The sequence below is a fragment of the Acipenser ruthenus genome, chromosome 2 (genome assembly GCF_902713425.1).
Source record: "Acipenser ruthenus chromosome 2, fAciRut3.2 maternal haplotype, whole genome shotgun sequence".
NCBI lineage: Eukaryota > Metazoa > Chordata > Actinopteri > Acipenseriformes > Acipenseridae > Acipenser > Acipenser ruthenus.
In genome coordinates this window covers 68,972,782-68,999,436 of record NC_081190.1, presented here as the reverse complement: position 1 = coordinate 68,999,436, position 26,655 = coordinate 68,972,782, and the positions used below count along the sequence as shown (strand labels likewise).

Below are 26,655 nucleotides of genomic sequence, written 5' to 3'. Positions count from 1 at the left end.
AAAGCAGTGGTCCTCAAAGTGGTGCCCGCTGGCAAATTCAGTGCTGCTCGTTTATGCTGTGCTTGTACGTACTCGACATATTTTTTTCTTTCCTGAAGTACCTCTGCGATACGATCATCCAACTGAAAATCTGCATTTTCTCTGCGGTAGCCCAATCATAAATTAGCTGGGTGGGACATTAACTCTGTCTGTTTCAGTTGCAGGTACTGACAGTAATTTTAACCAATAGGAGAATCAAATATCTGCCAAGTTTACGCAGTTGTCCAATCATAATTAAGCAGAGGCCGTTCACGGTATTCTGCATGAAAATTGAAGGCGAGCGAGTAGCCAATGGGAAAGTGAAAGATCCTACAGCTGTCCAATCATTCGTGAGCAGAGGCGGGCTGTTAATATGCCGGGTAAACACTGAATTTCGCCGACTGTTATTGAGAAAAATAATACATTTCAGTATTTAGAATTGAATTTTCTCTCTCTATATATATTTTTAATTTCACCAGACAAGGGAAACACCGTAGTAGATTTAGTTACAAATCCACTTTCTCTGAATAATTGTACTGGGAGATGAGCGATCTTTAAAAAAGAGTAGTGTTGACAGATTTGACAAATTGACACAAAGCGAGACGCTATCCTCTTATTTTAGTTTATTCATTGTTATCTATGTAAACATGTTATTTAAAAATATTTGCATTGCGTATTTTATATGAATTATTTGAAAAATAAGCGCAGCACACACAATTACTGCCTGAGACTTGGCCTTATCACAGTAAACAAAGAATAACTCCCACTAAAACTCTATATATAACGTTATACTATAAGAACCTATGCAATAGTCAGCGTGCCCGCAAACAGCCAAGTAAGATCAATTTATGCCCGTGCCCAAATTACTTTGAGGACCACTGCTGTAAAGTCAAACTGATAACGGTTGGCAAATAAAAAAAGCACGTACTAAACTAAACAATTTGCCTATTTTTTAAAACATTTTGTGTCCTTTTGGCATGCCGTAGTTATTTGACGAAATAAAAAAAATCTTATGCTAACTCAAATAAGAAAAGCTGAGTAGCGGTGCGAAAAAAAGAAAAATCACTAAACTCAAACTAGCTAAATCCGAGGAGGTTATAAATAGTACCCCAAAACTCACTAAACTCTTTAAAAGTCAGTGTCAGAAGAATGAAAAGTTAGGAAGAGCCACATGAGTCAGAGGAGCAAGCAGAGAGCAGCGAGTCGGTTAGCGCTGAGTGCACAGCCACTACAGCAGAGGAGAAAAACGAGAGCCAGCCATTGAACTGCCAATTTAAGGCGAGAGAAACTTACAAAACAGATAATGCTATTGCTAGCTCTGATACGGCATGTTGGGGTCCGATAACTGAGGAGGTGAGGTCGCACTAGGTGAGCAAGTGTCCCCTTATTTGCCAGTAAGACAGTACTTTTTCCGCCTCAGAGAGAATTTAATGAATTACTGAATTTAATGACTCAATCATTTAACTCTCATGTTCACTGAACATGACCTGCTTCGCCAACTGGACTTCACGGACATTAGTAAGGAATTATTTTTTAAGTTTTAAGGCAAGAAAGCATAAGATCTAGCAATGGTAAGTCAAATGTGTCTTTATACTTTGCAATGTTAAGGAGGCTTGAGAGTAGCGCCGACTACACTATGTTTTTGTCATATCATGCTGTGCTGCCTGAAACATGGTCCCACCGACTACAACTAGCGTTGATTTAATTCGAAACGATGCAATCGGTAATGAGAGCTAGTGGTAGTACCGACTACCATACTATTTTGCATGCCATAGCTACTGTGATGTGAGTGGTAACGCTGTCCACTGTCTATTCGAATGACATTATTGTGTTGGTATTGTATGAGTTTGTGCTAGGGGGGGGGGGGGGTTCTCCAAGGGGGCCCCTGAAATGTCAGTAGCCCTGGGCCCCCAAATACCTTAATACGGGCCTGCACATGAGCCTAAACCTAAAAACACACAGCACAGCCCTACACATGAGCCTAAACCTGAAAACACACAGCACATCACAGCCCTACACATCTCTGCTTAAATCTCGTTTTCAAATCTATGGTGCCTTTTCTTTAGAGCATGTATAAATAATTGTACCTGGGCATAGCAATATTAATAATTTCTTCCACAAGTGAATCCCTCCTTATAATCGCACTGTGTTTAATTTCTTCCGTTTTCCTCCTGCTGTGACAAACATATCCGACATTTCGCTTTGACTCATCATGATGGCAATAATAAATAATATAATGTAATGTGATTCTATGTTGTCGATATAATCACTGGACAACGCTGAACTATTGATCAGCAATTACATCACATCAACCGTCGCCAACTTCATTCCGGATCCAGGTTATATTAGAAAAGATTGATGTTTGAAAAACGTATTTTATTCGTTTGTAAAGAAAACTTCGACCATCTGACATGTGAATATATTACGTCCCTGTTTGTAACAGTTGTGGTTTTTAATCATAACATTGGGGTAGATCACCACTAGGGGGTGACATAACCAGGTTTCATCTGCATTATTAATTTATTACAGCTGAGAGCTCACTTGTTAATTTTGAGGTTACATGTATAATGCTCAGCAGCTGATACGAAAGAATGAGTTAATTAGTTCGAGCTCAATCGTACTCTCTTTCAGTCCCATGTCTATGTCAGAGCTTCTTAACCTTTTTGGAGGCTTTCGTTTCAAATTATTAATTGAGATACTGTAGGAAGTGAAGTGCTTGTGGCAATGCCACCTCTGAGGCCATGAATCAGTACCTGCATTGGTTCACTAGCAAAATTGTATTAAGTGCAGCTCAGTCCTTCTAGAGGACTCATTATGCACCAGACTGCCTCTATGAAAAAAAAATTCCATTGGCAATCCAAGCTTTTCAGTTTTTTGTTTAGAATCACTGACACTATAGACTTTGACAGGTGTTCCAGGAGCTGTGGAAGGGAGCTGGGAGCCAGATTGTCCAGAAACTGGATCTGGCACTGCTCCAGGACCACAGCACACTGGAGCAGATCTGCAGTACTGTCATTAACAGGCCCCAGGATGAGGTGAGAGCAGTGTAAGAGGAGTTTGCTTTTCTTCAACAAGCTTAGACTTCCATCTGGAGGACCCAGGTTTGATTCCATCTCCCTTCAAAAGTGGAGTGATTGTGACAGACTCTGTTCAGTCCCTTTATTGAAGGTTGTCTGGTTACGCAGAAATGCCAGATATTTGTGTTCCTGCAGGGGCAGTGATATGTTGCTGCCAGTGTCTCAATATTCAAGTGTATACAGAGTGCACCTCCTTATCGTTTTGTTCTGCTCACACAATATCAAAGTATGATTTACTTATTTATTTTATTTTGATATTCTTTCATAGTCTGCCACTAGTTATTAAAGTACTAAAATGTTGCTTTTAAGAATGTTTTCTTTTATGAATAAAATCCAGTTTGATATTCATGCAACTGTTGACTTCTGTTAGCTTCTTTAACTGTCTTTTGTGAATATCTTGGTATATATAGGGACCATATTGTGTTCAACTCCTCCTCCAAAACAGTGCCTCTTCTGCTGGGCTAGACATGTTGTCCCCTGTGATATATACTATAGGTTAATGCACAGTGTGTATTATTATATATGTCATCCAGTACAGTCTGGATTCTGCCTGCTCAAACTGTGCGGAATGATTTCTGTTATAATAAGAGACACTCTACACAAGATTAATTGTGGAGTGTTTAATAGGAACTGCTGTAAAACAAAAAACATGCTGGTGTTTTTTAAACTGTAGAACTCTACTGTATGTTCTATGCTGGAGAAGAGAAGATGTACTGGCATTTTGACAAATCCTTAATGGTGTGTGGTTGATTTCTCCTATATGAATTAGGATGTAGACAGATAAGCACTTTGGTCTGGAGGTAAAGGGCAGGGGGAAATGATTTCATTATTGCTCATAATGAAACTTGTTGACTTCATAATTAAAGACACAAATGCACTGGTTCATAATCCATAAAAGATTTTCTGCAGTAGTAAACAGAACAGTTGTTCTTATGTTTGCTCAAAGCTGTGCAGCGATAGTTGTATAATTGTGAAATTCACTTTTTTCTTACCCCTTTGTGAATGACCTACAGGTTAGAGCAATCAGAGGAAGAAACAAGAAGATCCTCAACAAGCTGATTGGGCTGGTTCAGAGAGCTGAAGTGTACAATACTGGAAGAGAAAATCACCAAGCTGCTATTGAGAGGGCACTTTTATCAACTGGCTATAAGCTGCTTAAAATCTGTGGATATTTATGCATTGCCATACATGCTTGTGCGTGTTCTTGTCCGACGTTCTATAATCCTATTCCTAAATAAAGCATATGTTTGTTTTTTAATTCAGCACATATGGGTCTGATTAGATTTTGTTTGTATCCTTTTTTTGTCACAATAAAACATACTGTTTAAAATATATCACAGAAAGTATAAGGGCAGTGTAAAAATCAGAGCTTCATTCTATATATATATAGAGCAGCAGTGTGGAGTAGTGGTTAGGGCTCTGGACTCTTGACCAGAGGGTTGTGGGTTCAATCCCTGGTGGGGACACTGCTGCTGTACCCTTGAGCAAGGTACTTTACCTAGATTGCTCCAGTAAAAAAACAACTGTATAAATGGGTAATTGTATGTAAAAATAATGTGATATTGTAAGTCGCCCTGGATAAGGGCGTCTGCTAAGAAATAAATAATAATAATAATAATAATATATATATATATATAATTAACGATAACAATATTTTAATTTAGCGCCTCCTAACAAATATTTATAATACTTTCTTAGAAAATCGATTTTGCTTAGAACATAGCACATGACTTCTAGGGAATTAGATAGAGTATTAAACAAATAACCATGCTTTCTAGAGGTTATCCCCTGATCCTTCAGAAATGATTTTATTTATAACAGAACTAAACTTATCAAGGGGTGTATCAGGGGTTTAGTCCTTGGTGCATTGTACCAGATTCATCACAAGTGGTTCACAACACATATGTAAAATTCAAAAGTGGGACATCCGTATGTATCTTCACTATAGTAGGGGATAATAATAAGTGGGATCGCCTTAATACACTGAAAACTTTAGACAATAACAATATTCTTAAGCACATTTGTGTTGAGGTGCTGTTTATCGCTCTGGGCAGGTGTAGCTCCATCTGGTGTAATGGAAAATGGCGTGTGTCCAACCATGACACAATCTTCCACTGCAGGAAGACACTGTGTTGCCAATTGCGGCAAAGATGAGCTGCCAAGCATTGATCAAGATGTGGGCTGCTGTGCAGTAGGAGCGAAGCTGTGGCCATCAATAAAAGGGGAGAATAACCAACCCAAACAAATCTTGGTGCTTTATTGCTTGACTTTATTTTTTGACAAAACAGAAAGGATGTTTGTTAGTCTTCCGAACCAGGAAGTAGGATTATTGGCATGAAAATAGACTGTCTCATGTTGGAGGGGTAGTGGTACATTACCGTTATCAGTATTAAATGTAACACAGAGACAATGGGTGATTAGAATGAAGTGTCCATTTTTATGCTCAATGCAAATTAAAATACATATATTTAAGTGAATTAAGTGTTTACATTTTTTGTGTAAAGAATTGTTTGGTGTTGTAACACTCATGTACTATATATTTGACAATATTAAGTACATCCATGTACAATACATCAAGATACTGTTTATACATTGGAGGCAGGATGCAGCAAGGTGTTCACTAATTCTTTAAGTTGTTATTCTCAGTGTTAGCCCCTTTCACACTGGTGCTCCTGGCTACCCGGGTCACCATCCCGTATAGTGTGAAACCTCGTACAGAGGTCGACCCGGACTGCAGCAGGGCTGAAGAAACATCCAGAGACACTGAACAGATGAAAGGGGGGGTCATGTGAACGTTGCTGCTTCTGCGACATTGCGTCCACACGTTGTGTACTTGCTTCTGTCACCCATGTCAACCCTGCTTCTTCAAAAAGCAGTGTGAAATTGCATGGCTGAACCGCATGACACCAGGTCATGACTTAGGTGTTGCATGCCAGTGTGAAAGGGCTTAAGCAGCACATGAAAGGGATTATAACGTTTTACTGCAGTATCCATTAACAAAGTAAATGGGTGTTTGAGCCATACCACAGCTAGTTCAACTGGTGACCACTATTAAGAATGGTACAAAAGGCATAAAGTATTGCCTGTGCAGTATATAAGGCCCAGAACAGTTAACTGTTTTATTTGTATAATTAGAATAAACTATGTGTCGGAAGCAAGTGATGAGGGAAGACGACGGCTGACAAGGACTGACGTCTGAAAGGCTTCACAATCATCAGCCTGCCAAAAACAATGGTAAGGGCCTTTTTAAAAAAAAAAAAAAAAAATATGTGCCATTTTATTTGGATAAGAGTTTTAAATCCTAAAACAATGCCCATCATCAGTTCTGCAGCAATCACATGGACATTTATGGCCTCTTGGGATGTGGTTGACAAGTAAAGATTATAGTTGTGAGATTTATATATACAGTGCTCCCCCTTTATACTGCACAACAGGTTATAAGGCGGTACGGTCATGGCTCCCATTTGCCCCATAATGCCATTACATTAACACTAGTATTCTTGTTATAAGGCGGAACACAAGTGACTAGTGTTATAAAGGTAGGGGGGCATTGTATCTCTCTCTCTCTCTATATATATATATATATAGTTTAATTAAAATATATGTATGCAGGTGGTGTGCTGGTTCTACTAGTTGGCTGGTAAGATGGTAGAAGTCATTAGTTGTGTTACTTGATTAGCTGTTACAGATTTGAATCGCCATGATGTACAAATACATAAACCCTCTGTAATAAAATTGCACTATTTCTGTGTATTGGACACCAGATTCTGATTTTTTGTTTGGTTCAGTTGTTGACTTGTGTAATATTGTACTCTATTGTATCATATTTCGGAAGAAACAAGGACAGTCAATTTTCAAAATATTTTTTTTTTATTGAATAAAATTATTGAATAAAATAAACACCTCATTTGTAAAAGTTCATGAAGCAACCCGGTTGTCGTTTCCACAGCTTAACAATGTGTATAGAAAATGTTTTCCTTTGAAGCTTTCTCAAAAAAGAAGAAGTGCCACGGTCTTGATTCAGTTTAACAAGAGTGGATTTAAGCACAGTATGCTGTGCACAATGATAATTAGATGTAAAACAATTAGTCAGGTAGTTCTGTTCCTTTAAAACACCTCTTAAAATCATGTCATCTTTTCAAATGTTATGGGTCACAAAGGGTGTAAACTGAAAGCATTGGAGGCCAATTTGCTTGCTGACATCAGTGAAAGTCACAGTGCTAGTTTACCCTCCAGTGTGCCTCATTGCCTTCTCTGGGAGAGTCGCCCTTGTAAAAGGCAGCCCTCTCAAGTCTTCATGCCCATCCGGCTTGTGGCTCCTCAGAAAGAATACAGACAAGTGTCACAGGACCAATCTGAACATTTGGGGTGTGCAAAGAAAACAGTGTTTTCTAAAACCATTTAAAAGGTGTTGTCCATTACCATTGATTCCAATGCGATTTATACATGAACAGGCAAGTGTGCAGGGTATCCATGATCTGTACAACCAGATTGGTCTGTTAGAGATATTAAAAAGGACAGATGCCAATAGCACTTGCTTGAGTTTTTGTGTGCGTTTTAAATACAAATAACTTTTGGGGAGTTTGGTTTTCTTTGCACATACATACTGGACACCTAACAAATGTGGAGCAGAGTGTTTATAAGCAACTGAACTGGGCTGGAATGGAACAGTCAGACTTCATATTCCATTGTTAAGCAAGTAATAAAACAAGATTCTTACATGTACACATTTTTCCCCCACATGAATTAATCATTAAACAAAAACAAATGAAAGACCAAAACACTTTACATATTGGATTTATTTATTATTTTTATAATAAAAATTTAAAACATATTTGATGATCTCTATAAAATACTTAAATACCCTTTGCCAACTAAGAAATTAAATATTTTTAGTACAAATCTGTCCTTAATACCACTACATACAACTTGCATATAAACTTTTTTTTTTTTTTTTTTTTTACAATGTACATGTGCAAATAGTACTAAAGTAAGGCTAGCGCATACACTATGAAATCCAAAAGAACGAAAGACAATTTTAAAGCGTTTTTTTTTAAATGAATATATCAGAAATAGAGATGTACCAATTAATAACCAATCTCCTTCAATTAGAGTTAAGGCATTAGCAGTATGTATAACTCAATTCATTCCAGAACATTTTTTCTCACCAGCAGCTGTCAGGTAAACAATAAATAGTGTTGTTTAGTTTACAGTGAGTGATTGTGATACCCCTTATCAATCTTCTTTTTATTGTAGACCTAGACTCCACTCCCCCTCCATCAGGGTTATTGATGTCAAACCCTTACAGTTTCTCATCACCTGGAACCTAGCAACTGGCAAAGATTCTCGATGTGTGGGAGTTATTTTTTATTTTATATTTCTCTACCAGAAAGAGAAACTTTGAGAGGAGGAACCCTAGGCATGGTGTCCCTGCAATGACTCGAATGCATTCCAACAGACCGTTTTGAGTCTCTTCGTGGTAACCTATATAACAAACTACTGTACCAGCAGCCACCTGAAGTTGCAACAAGATGGATTCCAGAGGCCGCCTGTTACACATCTGTAAAGAAATGAGATTTCTGAGGGAGAGTATTTTTGCAGAATGAGTTTTTAAATCCACCCCTCTCCCCACCAATTTCCAGTTCTAACCATCAAATAAAGAAATTCAACTCAAAAAGCATTACACTCAGGAAACGCATTCTTGATCTTACACGGGAATGACAAATCCAGGTGAACAGATTACAGATATCCCAAGAAAAAAGTTCACACCAAAGTCATTGAAGAACAGCTTCCACAATACTACCCACCATCCTGCTGGTATTTGCCCACCATGTTAATTGGAACAGCCCAATTGATTCTGAGACAACTTCTTTAAAAGGGTAAAGTGATTCGAGTCTGCCACTCAGTCATGTAGATCTCCTAGTTGATGGGTATCAGCAGTAGTATAAGGCCACAAAAATAACACCAATGTATCTGAACCCCTGGGCTGTTAGCCACCACATAGACTGTCAATAAATAATGTCTTACTTCTTGACTATTAATTCAAGAAAAACATGGTCACAGAATCCATGCTACATGGACCATCCACAGAAGAGGCAAAAAAATTTAAATACAGAAAATGAATGTAGTCTCTTGGTTTTCAAATGTCAACCAGGCTTTGGATAGTGATTGCACATGATTAACCAAGGTGGTTTTGATCGTAACCAAACCTCCATAAATAAAACCCTATTTAAAGCTAGTGTGTCCACCAAATAATGGACTGTATACTTACAGAACATTTGTTGTATTTTCTCAAAGTCATTATGGCTACTGGGAGCTGACCAACCATTTAAACTTGATCAGGGAATAACCACTGTATTTCTAAACATACCTAATGATATTAAAACACAGTAGCCCTCTCCCCAAATAAACGGGTCACATCCACCAAAGAGGTATCTTCTTTATCAAGTAGAGCCAGGAACAGGAAATATAAAATATATTTTAAAAGTCATTTAAAAAGTGTAAAACTAACAAAAGGTAAAAGAAATAAACTATTCTTCTGTCGGCATGTAGGATACAATTGTGTGTTCCTGTGCAATGGCAGCCAGTTCTTTTAGAAATTCTGTGTAGAGTACAGTTGCAAAAACAACATTCCTCGCCTGGGATGGAATCTTCGGAAGGGGTGGTGCTTTCTTCAGCTTGTTGCTAGGGAGTAGTTGCACCCGGTTTTCTCCGCCATCTTGAACCCACTGCCCGTTCTCTGCACCAAGGGGATCCTGAACCACATCTGCAAGAGTCAGAATGTTAATTTTTCTGAATACAATCAATCATAAGTACTAAAAAGAAAAATAAACCTCCGTAGCAATAGGAGTCATTGTTTTTACAATGTGCACCATTGTTTCTGAATGCGAAATAAAGCTAACCTTTGCTGTCATCTCTCGAGAGGAAGTATTGCTGGGCTTCTGTCACCAGGGCGGGGATGTCTTTCTTGGTAGCAGCAATCTGTTCAATTTGGTTCTTTACAGCCGCAAGCACCTGGGGAATGTAAAACACACACACATTTTATTATATTATATTATAATTATTATTATTTATTTATTTCTTAGCAGACACCCTTATCCAGGTTGACTTACAATTGCTACAAGATATCACATTATTTTTTTACATACAATTACCCATTTATACAGTTGGGGTTTTACTAGATCAATCTAGGTAAAGTACCTTGCTCAAAAGGTACAGCAGCAGTGTCCCCCATCTGGGATTGAACCCACGACCCTCCGGTCAAGAGCCCAGAGCCCTAACTGCTACTCCACACTGCTGCCCTGTAATTTTTATATATATATATATATATATATATATATATATATATATATATATATATATATATATATATATATATATATATATATATATATATATATATATATATATATATATATATAATAATTTGTTTTAAGCATGTCCCAAGCATGCTAGCTTCTTTACAACATTGACTTCTGCTTTCACAGACTCAGATTATAATTAATCTTGGAATACCATTGTAGTCATAGTAACTAGGTGTGTACCAATAAGGATTTTCTGGGCCGATACCGATAACCAATGATGACCCAACCATATCAGCCGATACCAATATAATATTAAGTAATAGTGCAAGTCACTTCAAAATACTGAAGTAAAATTAACCTAAGTTTTTTGTTTGCATTTATAAAACGTGCACACTTATTTTTGCCTTACTGCTTCTAGATACACTTGGAAGCAAAAATCCACACAAATATGAACTTTTAAACTTTTACTTATAAAACAAATGCAGAAAAAATGGGCAAATCAAAACACTTTTGCCTTCAAAATGAACAGGCTTTAAATCTAGATTAAGGTGTTACAATTACAAAATAAAAACAGTGTATACTAGTAGAAACGTTGTCATCACAAAAGCAACAACAACAACACCACCACTAATTGATAGATAGATAGATAGATAGATAAAGCCAATTTAACGTTTTGGTTAAGTAATATATATATATATATATATATATATATAATCGTTCTGTATCCGATTTACATTCTTGCCTCCATCATACACTAGCTTACTCATATATTTAGCGTAAATGAGTGAGTGGAAGGTTTTTCTTAACAAATAGTAGCATTTCAGCTTTTTTCACACATTAGCCTGTTTCTCCTCTTGTCCACAGTATGCAAAGCTGCACTGAACAGCTGTTCACTGTCAACACTACTGCAGGGGGCAGACAGAAACTTCCGTGCAGATTCAGCTAGAATGGGAAAACGACCCTTGTTGGTCTCCCAGTATTTTAGCTTATCTCCACTTCTTTGAAGTGTGGGCTCGCTCAGGTAGCTTTGTTTCTGAAGCATAACACTTATAGCATCAGTTACTACCCCACCGGTACTTTCTTCCAATATCACATCATACATTGAACACAGGTTGTGGCTGGGTTTTGTAGTGCCGTCATCTGCTTCCTTTGGTTTCTTCGAAGCAGGCTCCGTTGAGGTCTGTTCCGTTTCATTCCCCTTGGCTTGCATGTTTTCCAAGTGTGTCACCAGCATTTGGGTAGCCAGCAGCTTTTTGTCATTACCAGTGAAGTACCTGTCCTTGTATCTTGGGTCCTGCAGGGTTGCAACGCAGTAGAGAGGTTCCTTTTCAATTTTCTCAAAGCGTGTTTCCAAGGCTTCCAGCAAAGTGTGTTTCATAGTCTTTATTCCTTGGTCTAAAACTGAAACTTTGCTCAAAGGCCTTTTTAAAGCTAAATGGAAGGGATGACATCAGAAGCAGAGTCCAAGGATGAACTCAGTTCACGAGTTAGTTCTTCAAATGGTGCTAGAACTATCACTATTTTTTCCATCATCCCCCACTGCTGTACTGTGAGAGTTGTGGGGATTTCATGTTCAGCAGCATATGCTCCAAGCGCACGCTTCTGCTCCCAAAGGCTTTGCAGCATGAACTAAGTGCTGTTCCATCTTTTCTGTACATCCTGCTGTAACCTCTTTGAAGGCATTCCGAGCAACGCCTGCACCCTCTGAAGACGAGAATACGCCAACGGAGAGTGTTTAAAGTGCCCAACAATTTTTCGTGACATTGCCAGCAAGTTGGACATGCTGCGCTGTGATAACAGTCCTTTGTTCACAACAAGCTGGAGTGTATGTGCTACATAAGGTAAACTGGACTCTTGCATTGCCTTTGCTATGTTTCTTGCATTATATCCCTGATAACGACATTAACTTTTTCCTTTGGAATTTTCCATGCTGCAAACAGATTATCAAATGCTATTGAAATAGACACAGCTGTAGACCCCTGGGGATTTTTTTCAGTGTCAGTGCAGTCAATTGTACACCTAAAAAAAGACGACAATATGAATAATTGTGGAGCCTGGGTCCATGAAAAAATCCACAGAGTTAGTTGGATGGGAAAATGTAAATGTGCATGTAAAGAATTATATTTGGAACTGTTTTAGGTTACCAATAAGCCCTATAATAATTATAACTAATAGTAGCACATGCTAAACTGTAAAATGCTGCAATCTCACTGTTGGGTAGATTGTCTACAGAAGGTTCCCAGCCCAGAATAAAGAAAATGAGACTCCCACTCTCTAAACTAGGAGCCTGTCCTTGAAAAATATTTTTTCAGCTGCAAGGCTATTCGGTCCAATACTGGATTTTCAAAAATGTTGATGCCTGTTGTGCCCACATCATAAAATCATTTGAAAAACAATCTGACTATTCACATCTCCTAACTGGTCCCAAAGAAAAGTGTTTAAACATTGACAAGAAAATGTCTGGTACACCGTTTAAAAAAAATGTTAGGATTACACAATGATTATTTAAAACCGGAGAACAAAGATATCGTCCACAAAAAGAGAGAGGCCTTATTCACATATTCACTGTAAGGAAGAACATCCTTCCTGCTTTTGATCATCGGTGTATTATTTAATAACAACATAATCTTCATGTTAGATAGCGTCTTTCATTATAAGGATCTTAAAGAAGAAGTCGCAAAAAAAAAAAAAGACCATGCAGCTGCTGGGTGCAAATAAAAACTAACAATAGCCAAACACTTGTGTCCTTTTTAGATACAATACAGTATCACAGATCACTGAAATAAGAAACAAGCAAACAGATAAAAATAAAAAAATCACAAAATGTATGCAATATAATAAATAACAGAATGCTTTATATTATAGCCTAGTAAAACGGGTGTGCATTGTCTTAAACACCGATATGATATTAAATAACTTTCACTATATTATAAGCTTTCACAATTATTTTCAGCAAATGGAGAGATCTTGCTAGGAATGCAGGATCGATGAGGGAGGCAGTTTTGGAAGAAAAAAAACTTAGGTTTACTTTAGAAATGTCTTAACTGACTCAACACGTTATAATGTGATTACATTTTTTCCCAAAAATGTATTCGCCCAAAACTGTTTTCACGTCAATTTCAGTTCATGGTGCCGCTTGTCAATTTCAGTACAAAGACTCCAGTGACTGCCTGTGCTCCAGAGAGCAGACGCACACGCAATACAAGGAAAAGCTGGATAAAATGTTTTGCTTTATCTTTTAATAGTTTGTCTGCAGTTAATTTATCAAAAAAAAAAAATGCTTATGTTATAGTAGCAGGTGCATAATTATTTTCAATGTGGAGTTTAGCACAAAAAATATATATTACCTCATTTACGTAATTATGTATATTTAATATTCACTCGGTAATCCCATTTGTACACGCAGACTACCATTCTACATCTTGTTTTTATTAATATCTCGGTAACTATTAATTATATACAACACCGGGAAATCTGAAATTAAAGCGAGCAGCTTTTCCTCCATTTTATTTTTTTATTTCTTCCTCGCAAAAGGAACCTCCTACTTTCCCCTGATTGGCTGTTGGTAGGTTACGTCACAACGCAGCGCGGCAAAAGTTGAAAATATTTTATCTCTTGCATGCCGCTCTGCGGCGCCGCGTCCCTCTGCCGCTGCGCGTAACCACCTTCATTGAAAACCATTGTTAGTGTCGCGCCGCATCCGGTGTGAACGCCACTTAACACTGCCGTCTATCCATTGTGCAGTTAAACTCAGCATTGACATTGGCAACACATCAGAGCTCCAAATATCTGTCGTAAAGCTCAGTGCTGATACATGATCATCTTCAACCAGTGTCTGTGTTTGTTTTAAAACAACACTGTAGAGCTCAGGAAGTGCAGTCTCATACAAACTTGCTACTGGGCTGTGTGCAACGAGGCTCCAGGCATTCGATGAGACGGTGAAATCCAGTATCTTGTACAACGGAAAATGGCTGATCATCCAAAGCTATAAATTCCATTCCGGTTTGTAATTTCTTTAGCCCTGGCATCCCCACTTCTAAATTTCTGTGATCGTTTAAGTGCTTCATGTAGTGACAGTTGCTTCGGCGCAGCTCTTTCCTCCCCCTCTTTCTTTTCCGTAGTCTTTAAGTAGTTCTTGTATTCAGGGACATGGCGTGTCTCGAGGTGATGGATTAAGTTTGTTGTGTTGAAATCTTTACTGCTGTTGCCACCACGTGAAATATTTGCACCACATAGCTTGCAATCAGCTGTTTTGGAGTTCTTTATGGGCACTTCAAAAAAATTCCAAACTGTAGTCCTTAATTATTATTTATTATTTATTTATTTCTTAGCAGACGCCCTTATCCAGGGCGACATACAATAATTGAGACATACTTACAACTGACGGAGAGTGCACCTCAAACACTATAGCAAATATGTTCTTGTCTCAAGGTTTATATACGTCACCACATAAATATCGGTACCCATTAGGCTATAAATAGCCGATAGCCCATAATGTTATTTCCCCCTTTATTGGTGCCGATCCGATAACCAACCGATGTATCAATGCACCCCTAATAGTAACATTGGATTACCCAAGATTGGTGCTAATTGAGGTTTAATCCAATTCAGTTCTACTGCTTAAAAAAGTGCACTGATGTATCGATGCTGAAGACAAAGATCTTGATCACTTTGATGTACAAACTTACTAATAGTAGCAGTCAGTACCAAGATGCAGCAGTTCATTTATGTTGGTTCCAGGGGTTGTATCTTAAAGGGAGTCGTTACACTACATTGTAGTTGCTTTATTAACATCGGGGCATTATAAAAACACCAGAGTACTGTACGTACACTAAAAAAAAAAAAAAGTTAAAATGATTGCAAAACAAAGCACTGTGATAAAGCATTTGGAAATGTACAAAATAGCATTCCAAAAACAGTTCTTACCGTGCTTTGAGCGTACGGTATGCCAAAGTAATCAGACCATTTCTTTTGTACTGTGCTGTTAACCCGAGACAGAAACAACAGGAAAGGACGCACACAAACTGGCTTTGAAGGTTGGTGAAAACAGCTTGGTTTCAGCTTTTTATGGTTAAACTGGGCAGTTAGGTGAAATAACAGCATGTAAAAAGTGAAACTGAATTCCCCAACACTTTTTCTATTATCTGCAACATAATCCATTGTGTCCTGCCAAGAGCTTAATGTACTGTTTAGACCCATAATAAGAAGTGCATTGATCAGTTTCCACCAGTACCATTCAGTTGGTAGCAGCCTGTGTGAATGGCACGTGCCAAAGGTCTATTGGTTAATAGAGGATATCGTATCTTACAGGATCGGGTATGACAGGTTCTATTGTATCTAAAATTAACTTAAAAAAAAAAAAAAAAAATCCCCTTAATAGAGCAAATGAGAGATAAGAAAACATTCATGGGGTTTCCACGCAAGCTTTTATTTAACTCAAGACGTGACAAATGTCTCATGTCTCATGTAAAATGCCTTTTTGGGTTTCCGTTCGCTCAGTTTATTTTACTCGAATAAACTGGGCTTTTCACCCGACGTCATGCAAATGAATGGGAAAGGTGGAGGCTGATCTGTAAATTAGCTGTGCATAAAGTACTCGTGCTGTTTTTGAAGATTACTAGTGACATTTTGTGAAAACGTAGTTTCCATGCGCAGAGAACTGGTTCACGAGTGAATAAGCTGCTGTAATAAAGCAAAATACCTTGTGCCTGGTTGGGTAATAATGTGTTTTACTGCTCTTGCCCAAATTGTTTTTCAAATGTCATTAGTGGGGTGTCATGTCGTTAGTAGTGAATACTGGTTCAACTAATTTATCTTACAACTCATTAATTAAAAATACTTGGAGGTATAAAATGAAACTGACCAACAGGTATTGCAGATCACCATGGCTGAAAACCGGTGGGGACGTGTATATATATATATATATATATATATATATATATATATATATATATATATATATATATATATATATATATATATATTATATATATATATATATATATATATATATATCCCTTTCATTCAGGCAATACAGCAGGGGATCAGGTGATGCTGCGTGTACTACCCTGGCTTACATTTAGAAACCCTACCCGTCCGAAAACGGACTGAAGTGCAGCATTAGTTTGTTCCCAAAAATGCCACTGCCTGCTGTATCCTGCACAAACTCTTAACAAAATTAGGTTTTTAGGAAAACCCTAGTCACGTCTTTGTAAGTCGCCTTGGATAAAGGTGTCTGCTAAATAAACTAATAATAATAATAATAATAATAATAATAATAATAATAATAATAATAATAATAATAATAATAATAATAAAAACGAGTGATCAGGAGATGATTTATCGGTATGCACTACTATCAAGAGGTATGTGAAAAAAAACAGCGAACGAGGGGTGGGGCGGGGCTGGAGATGCAGTACTGAGTGTCCTGTTGATATGCAGTGCATTTTAAACCTGTTTTACTGTGAAAAACAAAACTTTTAAACAGCGCGTCTGAACTGTGTGTGTGAAAATAAATTGGACCTGATGCGCTGAATAAACGGACCGCAAAGGGTTAATACACACATCACTGTACTGTACTTAAACTTAAGACGCAGGCTATCTTTGAGAAGCACAAAATGGTTCAAAAAGTGTGTCTTAAATTCGAAGGAATATGGTACTCAAAATAAAATAAAAAGATTTGAAAATAGTTATACTGACAAGAGAGAAAATGACTGCTTTACTATTTTAATAATAACAATGCTACTCTCTTTTTATTGTATTTCATGAGGTTAATAAAGGAGTAAACACCAGTGAGATTCATAAAGATTTGGTTGTCTGACAGTCAAGTATTCCACTGGGGCACTGCTTTTGCTTCAGAAAAAAATGTGAAACATGTGAACCACAAATTATTCTAGATTTGCACCTCAACACCAAAAAATACACTTTTCACCCCTCAGTATATGGTGGGTGAAAGTGCACCTAGAACAGCTGCCAACAAACGACACCATGAACTAGGACCTTGGATGCAGAGCCAGCAAGCCTTGATAACCACAGTAAACGGTGCGACTGGCTCATCTGACAGCAGCAGTACCTGGTAGAGGGAGCGAACGCTGGGCTGGAAGACCATGTTGGTGTTGAGGAGGAAGGAGCGCAGCAGTGGCTGTGGATAGGCAGCCAGCCGAGCTATGATCTCAGTGAGCAGCAGGTTGACATGCAAGGAGTTCTCCAGCATGTTCTCCAGCCGTGACAGGAGAACACTGACGAATGGCCCTGGAACACAACACAGTCAGGTCAAGGGATGAAGAGGCAACACTGGACTCTGTCTGCTCCATTAACTTATTTTACTCACTGGGATTTTCACACAGTCACAGGCAGCACAGCCAGTGGAGCCACTCTATTCTAATTAACTTATATGTATATAAAAATAAAATATCGAGAGGAGACACTTTTTGAAGTGCATTACAAGGCTGTAGTTTATTTGAAGAGTTTGTGCGTTAGAATGTTTATTTTTTCTAGCAGACTTCTGATATTAAGATCAACTAAATTAAGAGATCAAAATGATGTGCAGGACTGGGTCTGGACAGTGCTGTGGCTCGGTAGGTAGCAATTTTAACCAATGCGCCAATATAGTTTTACTGTAGATAAAAAACAAAACACTGTTAAAAAAAGGCTTTTCCTGCTGAAGAGAAGTTAAACAAGTTAACATTTATGTTACTAACATTTCACACTTGTCTATTAAATTATGACATAATTTGAGATTATATATTAAAATAAATAAATTAAAAAATCATAAGAGCCCTGTTAAATTATTTATAATTTTTCATTTTGACAAATTTCATTATTACAGATACATAAATAAAATAACTCAAATAGATTTATATCAATAACAGTATAGTTTTTTATTAAACTATATCTGCTTTTTTTTTTACATTGACATTTTACATTACGTGTCATTTCATATTTGCGGTAAACAGGGGGCTCTAATAATCATCATCATAAAATGCTGCATATTTTTACATTATTGAAAGTGTTTACAGTCTTTCAACGCCTATTATCTGAAATTAGAAAAACAAACTAAAGATCTCTTAAACACCCTAAAGTTTAGTTGTCACTTTGTACAAGTAAATAAAAAATATATATAAAAAAAAAAAAAAAAAAAAATCCATTAAAATACTAGGGAACAAAAGTCCAGAAATCTCCTATTACAAATTTTGGTGTGGAGTTCCTAAATTAGTACTTCAATATAATTCCCTTTCTGTGCCCGAAATATAGTAGAACACACTTCTTAGTGCTACTTTGTCAATGTGCTCAAGTAGGTCTTAGCATTGCGCAGGACAATGAACTTCATAAATTGTAAAAGGATCAATATGTAAGGGATAAACAACGACAGGTGTTGAATCTGTAAAAATAATTCACTGTCTTGAGTGCCATTAGGCACCAGAAACTGGATTATTTTCTTACTGATTCAACACCGAGTTGTTTATGCCACTTAGAACATGTATTCCAAATTGAGACTTGTTTGATAATGAGATGTAATGTATTGTTAATTTGGTAATTGGATTTGTTTTTTGCTCTTTTGTTAAGATTAGTTCAAGCAGTTAAAATGTTTGTCTCATATTATGGGAATGTTGTCATGTGCTCCTCCCAGTTTGAGTTTGAAATCCCACTCTTACACAGACAAAAGTGCCTGTTGTAAAGACAGTAGAGAGGATTATGTTTTAGATGTAGAACATGAAACTGACATTAGAAAAATAAATTTTAAAAAAAGGAATGGAGAACCAGGAACGGAAAGTAAAGTTATTGATCATTTTGCCAAACCTAAAACAGGATGAAGACCTAAATATCATTGCCAGCGATCGGTTTTTGAGAAGTACTCCACTTGGGACACTGCAAAATGTAAGTGGGCTGTAAGCTTGTTTGAACAATGGTTAAAACGAAAGATATGCAAAAGCTGAGTTTACATCTAATGTCCGTGTAATTGATAAAAGATTTATTAAGTGATGATGAAATTGCTGATCCTGAACCGGTCTAGAAGAAAAATTGTGGAAGTTAATTTGTAATTATATATATATATTGTTTTACATTACGTTAATATATAATTGTATTACTTCTCTTAACAATGTGAAATGCTAAACTGAAATCGCAAGCCCTTTTCTAAAGTGTTACGTTAGAAATGTGCAATACTATAATGAACTAATTATTCAGACAATGGTTTAGTTGACGAATCAACAGTTTTCTGTGGATTCGTAGCAAACAAAAATTCAAATATTAAATCAACAATATATCTGCTACGCACTCCCCGTCTCTTCAAAGCCACACAACCACTTTTAGTTAGAAAGTGCAAGACATCAGTTTTGATTTAACTTTGACATTGCAGGCCTTTAAAGAGATCTAGGTACTACAACAACAACACCACCAACACACCAGTTCCCAGTCTTGGATTTTCTGTACAGACACCAAAACTATTCAAATCCCAAATATTGGGGTTGTCTTTTTGCATAGTTACTGGTACTTAGTGCTGAAACCTTACCTGTGAACGGTGCTCCCTGAATCCTGGTGCTGGCGCTGACAGAATACACAGCACGGCTTTTGGGCCCAAAGGGAGAAGGCAGCCTATCTGGATCCAGCATGTCATCAGAAAACGCATTGAAATCCACGTCGTCTTCTTCCATGGGAGTGACGGGGTCTACAAAGGCCCTCTCAGCTTCCGCGGGACCCCCAGATTTGGCCCCCAGACCCTTGAGGAGGTCATCATACTGGGAGATGAGGTCATCCCCATCCATGCTCAGGATTCGAAGATTGGAGTTGTGGTCTGGCTCAGAGAGCCTGCGTTCATCATTCAGTTTTCCATTCCTCGATACAGGATGCCCCTCCCTGCTCAGGCTGACAATCTTCTTTTGCTCCACCACCGCTTTGGGGTTTTCTGTTGTGGTCAGACCATTACTGAGGGGCTGCGGTGGCTGCTTCGGGACAGTAGGAGCCTGGGCGTCCTTCTGAGCAATCAGATTATACACCATGACGTCATCCTGAAAGTCTGACTCTTCGATGTAAGATCCCTTTATGAGCATAATGGCGTTCTTCCTCATTTCCTGGATGTGCCTGGGCGGCTCGACAGGTGTTGGCTCTTTGAGACCAGGGTCTCCCTCCGAGAGATCTCCGTCGCCACCCGAGGGCATGCCAGTGTCGTAGCTGTCATCCCACTCAAGCTCTAGCAGGTGGGTCTTCTCCCCCGTGGTCAGGTCAGAGGAAACCTGGCTCCTGCAGGCTCTCTGAGAGGACTCTGCCTGCTTGCCCCCCTCCTCTGCTGGCCCAAGCTGGAGTCGCTCAGGAGGAGGGTTTTCCCCGTCATAAGGGGCAGACCAGACTCGACAGGCTTTGATGCAACGTGTGATGTTGCTGCGGGCGTCATACAGGTAGTGCAAGTAGCTAGCATCCATGCCTTTTTGATACCCCACAATACGGCTATATTCTTGGCTGTCAAGGGCATATTGTTCCTCCTTGGAACCTAAAAACAAGAAAAGACTATTCATTGTTTCAAAACCAAGATTTTGCCTACAGAGGACTGGTTTCCAATATATTTATACCATATACAGTATTATACTTTATAGTAGATTCCTACATCGGGTGAGGTACCCGTGTCTGACCCGCAAAAGCGTGTCGGGTCAGAATGTGAGCTTTTTCGCAGTTTGCGGTTTGAGTCAGGCTCGGGTCTGAATTTGAATCGCCAAAAACATTTTCTGTCCTTTCAGCGTACTCGTCTGTAACCCTTTCTCAAATAATGTATTAGAAGGTAAGTGTACTGGTATTTTCTGCACTAAAGCAGCAGACGACTAGGGAGGAGTCAGCTGTTTAAGTAGTGTTCACGGTTTGCATTGCCGCTTGTTTGATACGTCGCAGGATCCTTTTATCACGTCTGCTTAGTGATATTAAAAATGCCTGTGGACGAGGTGAAACAAAAGATAGCGCAGGGTTTACATCATGTAGAGGTAAATCAGAAGTGTGGAATTATTTTAGAATATGATATGATATGATAATGAACATGTGACTGGATTCTTTGCTTGTAAAATCTGTCATTATGTTTTTGTGTATGACAGCCACAAAACTGGTACATCTCTGCGAAAGCAAAGGTGTAGCTCCCTTTCAACTGGTGGCACAAAAGGAGTAGACAGGTATTTTATAGTAAAGTAAGTAGAGATAGTTAATATGTTACAATGTTAAAATATATGCAGACCACTAGAGAAAGCTACCACGCTGTATAGCCTATTGAATAAACTCAATCTGCGGAGAATGGTAGAGATATCTGGGTGTGAATGTGAAAGCGTGAGGCAACACAGGCAGTAGGTCAAACACTTGCGGGTCGACAAACACTTTGCGGGTTGGGGTCGGGTTGCAGGTCTATTAAAGCGGGTCGGGTCGTGGGTAAGAAGACGGTGCTGCAGCGGGTTGCGGGTTCGGTCGGGTCCGGGAATCGGACCTGTGCAGGACTCTGCTGTGTAGGCTGAAAGCAGGAGACATGGCCCAATCTACATTTCTATACAGATTGCACAACGGCTTGGGCAACTGACTCCAGATGCCAAATTTAACAAGCATAAAATGTGCTGCACAGACCCTTTATGGTTTGTGTTATGAGAATTGTACTTATGGAGTCTATGAAGCAGAATACTGCAAGTGCATGTAGTTTAAATACATTGTGTAGAACAGTAAATCATGTTTTTATAATTTTTTTTATCTTTTTTTTTTTTTTTTTTTTTAATTAGTCGTTGCCAATTATTTTTAAATTATTTTCTCCCAATTTCTCCCACCCCTGCGCTGACTCGGGAGGGCAAAGACGAACACACGCTGTCCTCCGAAGCGTGTGCCGTCAGCCGACCGCTTTTTTTCACACTGTGGACTCACCATGCAGCCATCCAAGAGCTACAGCGTCGGAGGCCAACGCAGCTCTCGGGCAGCTTACAGGCAAGCCCGCAAGCGCCCGGCCAGACTACAGGGGTTGCTGGTGCGCTGTGAGCTGAGGACACCAAGGCCAACCCTCCCCCCCCCCCCCCCGGGTAGCTCTCGGCCAATTGAACGCCGCCCCTTGGAAGCTCCCATCCTCGATCGTCAAAGGAATAGCCTGGACTCGAATTCGCGATGTCCAGACTATAGGGCACATCCTGCACTCCACACGGAGCACCTTTACTGGATGCGCCACTCTGGAGCCCAGATGTTTTTATAATTTAAAGAAAAAAAAACAAAAAAAAAAACACAACTTTTTTTTTTTTTTTTACACGTAATTGATGCTGCTTCCGAGCTTATGAACTTATGATTGTAAAGTGACCCCAGGAGATTGGACGTGCCTCCATGATACATCAACAGTCGCTTGCACAGTTTGCATTCAACTTTTTTTTTTTGGTCGTCTGGGCATTTATCAAAAAAAATCCCAAACAGCAGAGGGGTTGAAAGACATTTCTTTCAATACAGCATACCCTATCGCTTTGCTGTCGAGATGGTGAATGAAGAAATTTGCCTCTGGTTAACATGGGCTGGAGGGGGAGGGACGGACGGTGCTCAGTTTTTTAAATTATTAGTGTTAGCGTATATTTTGTATGTTTCAAACATATTCTACCATAGCAATTCTCTTACACGATCTTGTACACTAGGTATTAAGTACATATTTTACTGAAGCACTACAATCGTACTGCCCCAGTGCTTTGGATACTACACCCTGCTCCATACACGGCAGCAGCACATGTAAAGTTGCTACATATAAAGATTTGGTTGGATTTTAATATAGCAACTTTTGTTTAAGTAATATGCATTATACAAATTAAAAAAATCTAACTTTGTATGTGAGTGACTTTTAATGTGTGATTTACAGTAGTCACACACTGTCAGACGATTTCTGTTAACAGAATTTTTTTTTTTTTTTTTTAAAAACAATCTTTGAATTCCTGGCTCGCAAACGAACCTTCGAACCTTCTAATACTGCCCTACTTTTTATCCATTAGTTCATAAGGCAGTAATTTCCTCCTCTTCTTATTTTCCTTTCCCAGTGTTCTGAGGCAAGGCACTTTTCTCTAATACAGAAAATGTATGAAATGGGTAAAGTAAGAATGAGCATAATTCTATCTATTGTATTTAATCTTAATCTTACTGTGTGTGCATGTATGTATTTATGTATGCATGCATGTAAAATCAGCCAAAATCTCCAATTAAAAAAATAAAATAAAAAAATGGACACTCTGTTCTACAATGGTCCGTTTAATAAAATAAAAAGGTGTACAGAACTAAAAACTCCAGCAGTCCAATCGTTGTGCCAATTCCACCAACTAACATTTCAATATCTGTACCTTTTTTCAGTAATCCATTTCTAGTGAATGCCTACCCTTGGTGTTGGACTGGCACGAATCATTTCCCTGTGACTGGAGGATGCAATTGGCCTGGTGTTTCTGGAGTGCGGAGCTGAGCACAGGGGAGATGCAGCTGGGGGTCAGGGCAAGGATCTTAGCTGCAGACACAGAGTAGCAATCCCTCTCTCTCACCACCCTGCGCTGGCTCAGCATCATGTGATTACAGGGGATCAGGTACCTGGAATAGCAAAGCTGCTTTAATTAGTCATATGGCACTGCAAAGGAAGAGGGTAGGGACTGACCATTCACTGCATTCAATCTGTCATGAGAGCTCAGTGGAGGGAGAAAAGATTACAATGCCGAGCAACCAAAGTTATTATTATTATTAAATTACTTAGCAGACGCTTTTATCCAAAGCAACTTACAAAATATAAAAATGAACTATTAAAATGTTTCTTATAAGAAGGAAAAATAAAATAGAAAAATAATACGTTCTATGTGTTCTCTTATAAACATGTAAAATCTTTGTAACTCGATTAACTAATTCTGCACAATCATGTGAACGGAAAAGAAGGTTGCTTGTCTTTAAACACTGCACTCCTATGTATGGTTCTAGGAAAGATAACTGCAGTCAAAACTGCATGTAGCTATTGTGGAATAAAGATAACAATACATCAATGTGCCCATTTAAATTTTTTTCAGTGCAAGAAAACACAAGCATTGTATTCCTTAACTTAAAAGGCACCTTTATACAATGACACTTTGTGCAGAAAGAGTTAATACTGAACGAAACCGTGTTTTCAGAAGTATGCTATACCTCAAGATGAGCTGTAACATCACATCCTCACAGTGCAAACCAATCAGAGTCCTGAACAAGGAGAGAGACACAGTGCCAAGCTGTAAAAGAAGGAGAACAGCCATGAAAACACAGCCTTGTAGTTATTGTATTCCGAGTTTCAGCTTTCGCAAGAGATTCCTGTTTTGGGATTAATGCATCTGCCCTTCGTTTGACAGCAGATGTGTTCTTGGGAAGGAAGAATTGGAATCTCCTGTTACTTCTGGGAAGAGAGTGAAGCTCTGGTGGAAATGTGCAACCCTTAAGGAGACCCAGAACTGTATTTTTCACCCGCAAACCCTCGCAAAAAGTAAGTTGGCCTGCCGGTCATCCTTTTTGCTTTTACTATGGTAAACTATTGTAAGGCTTCTCCTGCTTGCGCTCCTAACCTGAAAGGGGGTGTTGATGCGGCTGACTAGGGTGTCCAGAATGTGGACGTTCTCATGCTGGTGCAGCAGGATGAAGCAGAGGAAGGTCTGCAGGAGTGCCGGCTCGGTGACAGTGCGCAGGAACAGCTCCAGGTACACTGTGGTGGTCATCACCTCCTCCAGTGTCAGCTGAGAGAGACACACCACCAAGTTAAAACAGTCATGTAGACATGAAGTTACAGTATGGTTATATACTACAGTATCGCTTTTATTATTTCATTGAGTCATCTCGCGCAGTGTTTACATTCAAAAACATTCTAGCTCAATGATCATTTGTTTAAAAAGTGTTCAGTGTTCAGATTTTGTTTTGCAGTCTTGGCTAATATTTTTAAAACGTGCAGTAGTGCCACCATTTGTGGTTGTAAGAGTGTTGTATCTTGCATCCTGTTTGTGATCCTGTTATGCGTGGAACACTCTTAACCATAACCCGGCCGCCACTCACGGTCATTCATTGCCCCTTTAAAATGTCCCAGGACACAGAAAATGGAGTTTAAGGGCAGACGCGCTAATTTTAATAAACCAAAAGAAACCAAAATGAAAACAAAACCTAACTCTGTTTTGGTGCACTGGACAGCCAAGCTGTTAAAACAAAACACCATCCATACAAAACAAAAACACACAGGTTTGTTCAAGTAACACAACAAGGCTTTCACAGCAGCCACCTTATCACTACGATTGAGAACACTTATCAAATCAGGCTCTCCACACAGCAGCCCTGAGCAGACTGACTGCTTTCTTTAAATACCCTGCACCTGGCTCCAATTTACAGTATTAGCCAGGTGCAGGTGTAAACAATAGAATAATAATCAAATAATAAAACAACACATATTTGTAGGCAGGGAGGATATTAACCCCCTCCCTGTTGTGTTACAATATATATCATAAAAACTGTATTATCAGATCATCCTAGTTTCTGGTGGGCTGAGGTTTGCAACACTAAAACTGTGTCTGTTGGCAGTCACACAGAAGTGAAGGACTGGAATGTACGGGAGCAAGGGAGGGATGGTCCCTCCAGGAAGGCAAGGATGGGGAAGTTTACACTGCACCCGCCCGAGCTGTTCCTGCTTGGTGCATAAAAAGTGCGGTCAACACAGCACCTTTCACCAGCAGAAAATATGCAGTAGTAAAAATGAAAAACAACCCTTGTAAAACTAAATTTAGGGCCGAAAACAAAAAAGAAACTCTTCAAAACCACTGACCTTATGAAGAGCCGGTGCCAGCACAGGCACCAGGAAGCCATTATAGATGTAGTTAACCAGCTGGGTTCGGATTGTGGGATGTGCCACCTGGGAGAACACAGGGATGATTAATGACTTCTAAGCACTGTGCTCAGTGCACCACTACCTCTAGAACACCAACACAGCAACAGCTAGAATACCAAGCAAGCAATATAATATGAACAGTACTGATTTCAATTGTATTTTTTTTTTTTTTAATACTGTGAATGTTAGTACGTAACAAGAGAGCATGTGTCTAGATGGGATTTTACTACAAGTATGTTAGCAATTTACAATTGGGGTTATACAGTCTTTTCTGTATGCCACATGTTCATTTTGACAGAAGTAGTACACGGAGAACCACTTATCTATGATGATATTTGAAATGGACACGCTTTAGCACAAGTTTTAAAAAAATACCAAGATCTGGGGGTATATGGCAGCTCTCTGTCCGTCTGTCTGTCCA

At 38.8% G+C, this 26,655-nt stretch overlaps 2 protein-coding genes across 5 annotated transcripts in view; one reads left to right on the top strand and one right to left on the bottom strand.

The window, feature by feature from the left end:
- Window positions 1-938: 938 nt before the first annotated feature.
- On the top strand, window positions 939-4,360 carry LOC131701506 (glutamyl-tRNA(Gln) amidotransferase subunit B, mitochondrial-like). The gene is made up of 3 exons (XM_058999705.1): window positions 939-1,589; window positions 2,928-3,053; window positions 4,109-4,360. Exons 1-3 carry the CDS (start codon window positions 1,587-1,589, stop codon window positions 4,331-4,333), a joined length of 354 nt encoding a protein of 117 aa, XP_058855688.1. The 5' UTR covers window positions 939-1,586; the 3' UTR covers window positions 4,334-4,360.
- A 3,668-nt stretch (window positions 4,361-8,028) lies between these two features.
- Window positions 8,029-26,655, bottom strand: part of LOC117409292 (FHF complex subunit HOOK-interacting protein 1A-like) — a 60,531-nt gene continuing 41,904 nt past the window's right edge. For all 4 annotated transcript variants that reach the window (XM_058999685.1, XM_034015114.3, XM_058999676.1 and 1 more), the window contains 8 exons: window positions 26,172-26,258; window positions 24,934-25,101; window positions 24,527-24,606; window positions 23,745-23,947; window positions 19,911-20,885; window positions 17,472-17,650; window positions 9,998-10,109; window positions 8,029-9,861 (listed from right to left, as the gene is read on the bottom strand). In XM_058999685.1, coding sequence (XP_058855668.1) covers window positions 9,626-9,861; window positions 9,998-10,109; window positions 17,472-17,650; window positions 19,911-20,885; window positions 23,745-23,947; window positions 24,527-24,606; window positions 24,934-25,101; window positions 26,172-26,258 — 2,040 coding nt within the window. In that variant the 3' untranslated portion in view covers window positions 8,029-9,625. The remainder of the gene's footprint in view (window positions 9,862-9,997; window positions 10,110-17,471; window positions 17,651-19,910; window positions 20,886-23,744; window positions 23,948-24,526; window positions 24,607-24,933; window positions 25,102-26,171; window positions 26,259-26,655) is intronic.

What these genes read in the sequence shown, in the direction of transcription:
- LOC131701506 (XM_058999705.1), top strand. An exon ending in TTAACAGGCCCCAGGATGAG is followed by an intron (nt 3,054 to 4,108) that starts GTGAGAGCAGTG and finishes AATGACCTACAG; the next exon opens with GTTAGAGCAATCAGAGGAAG.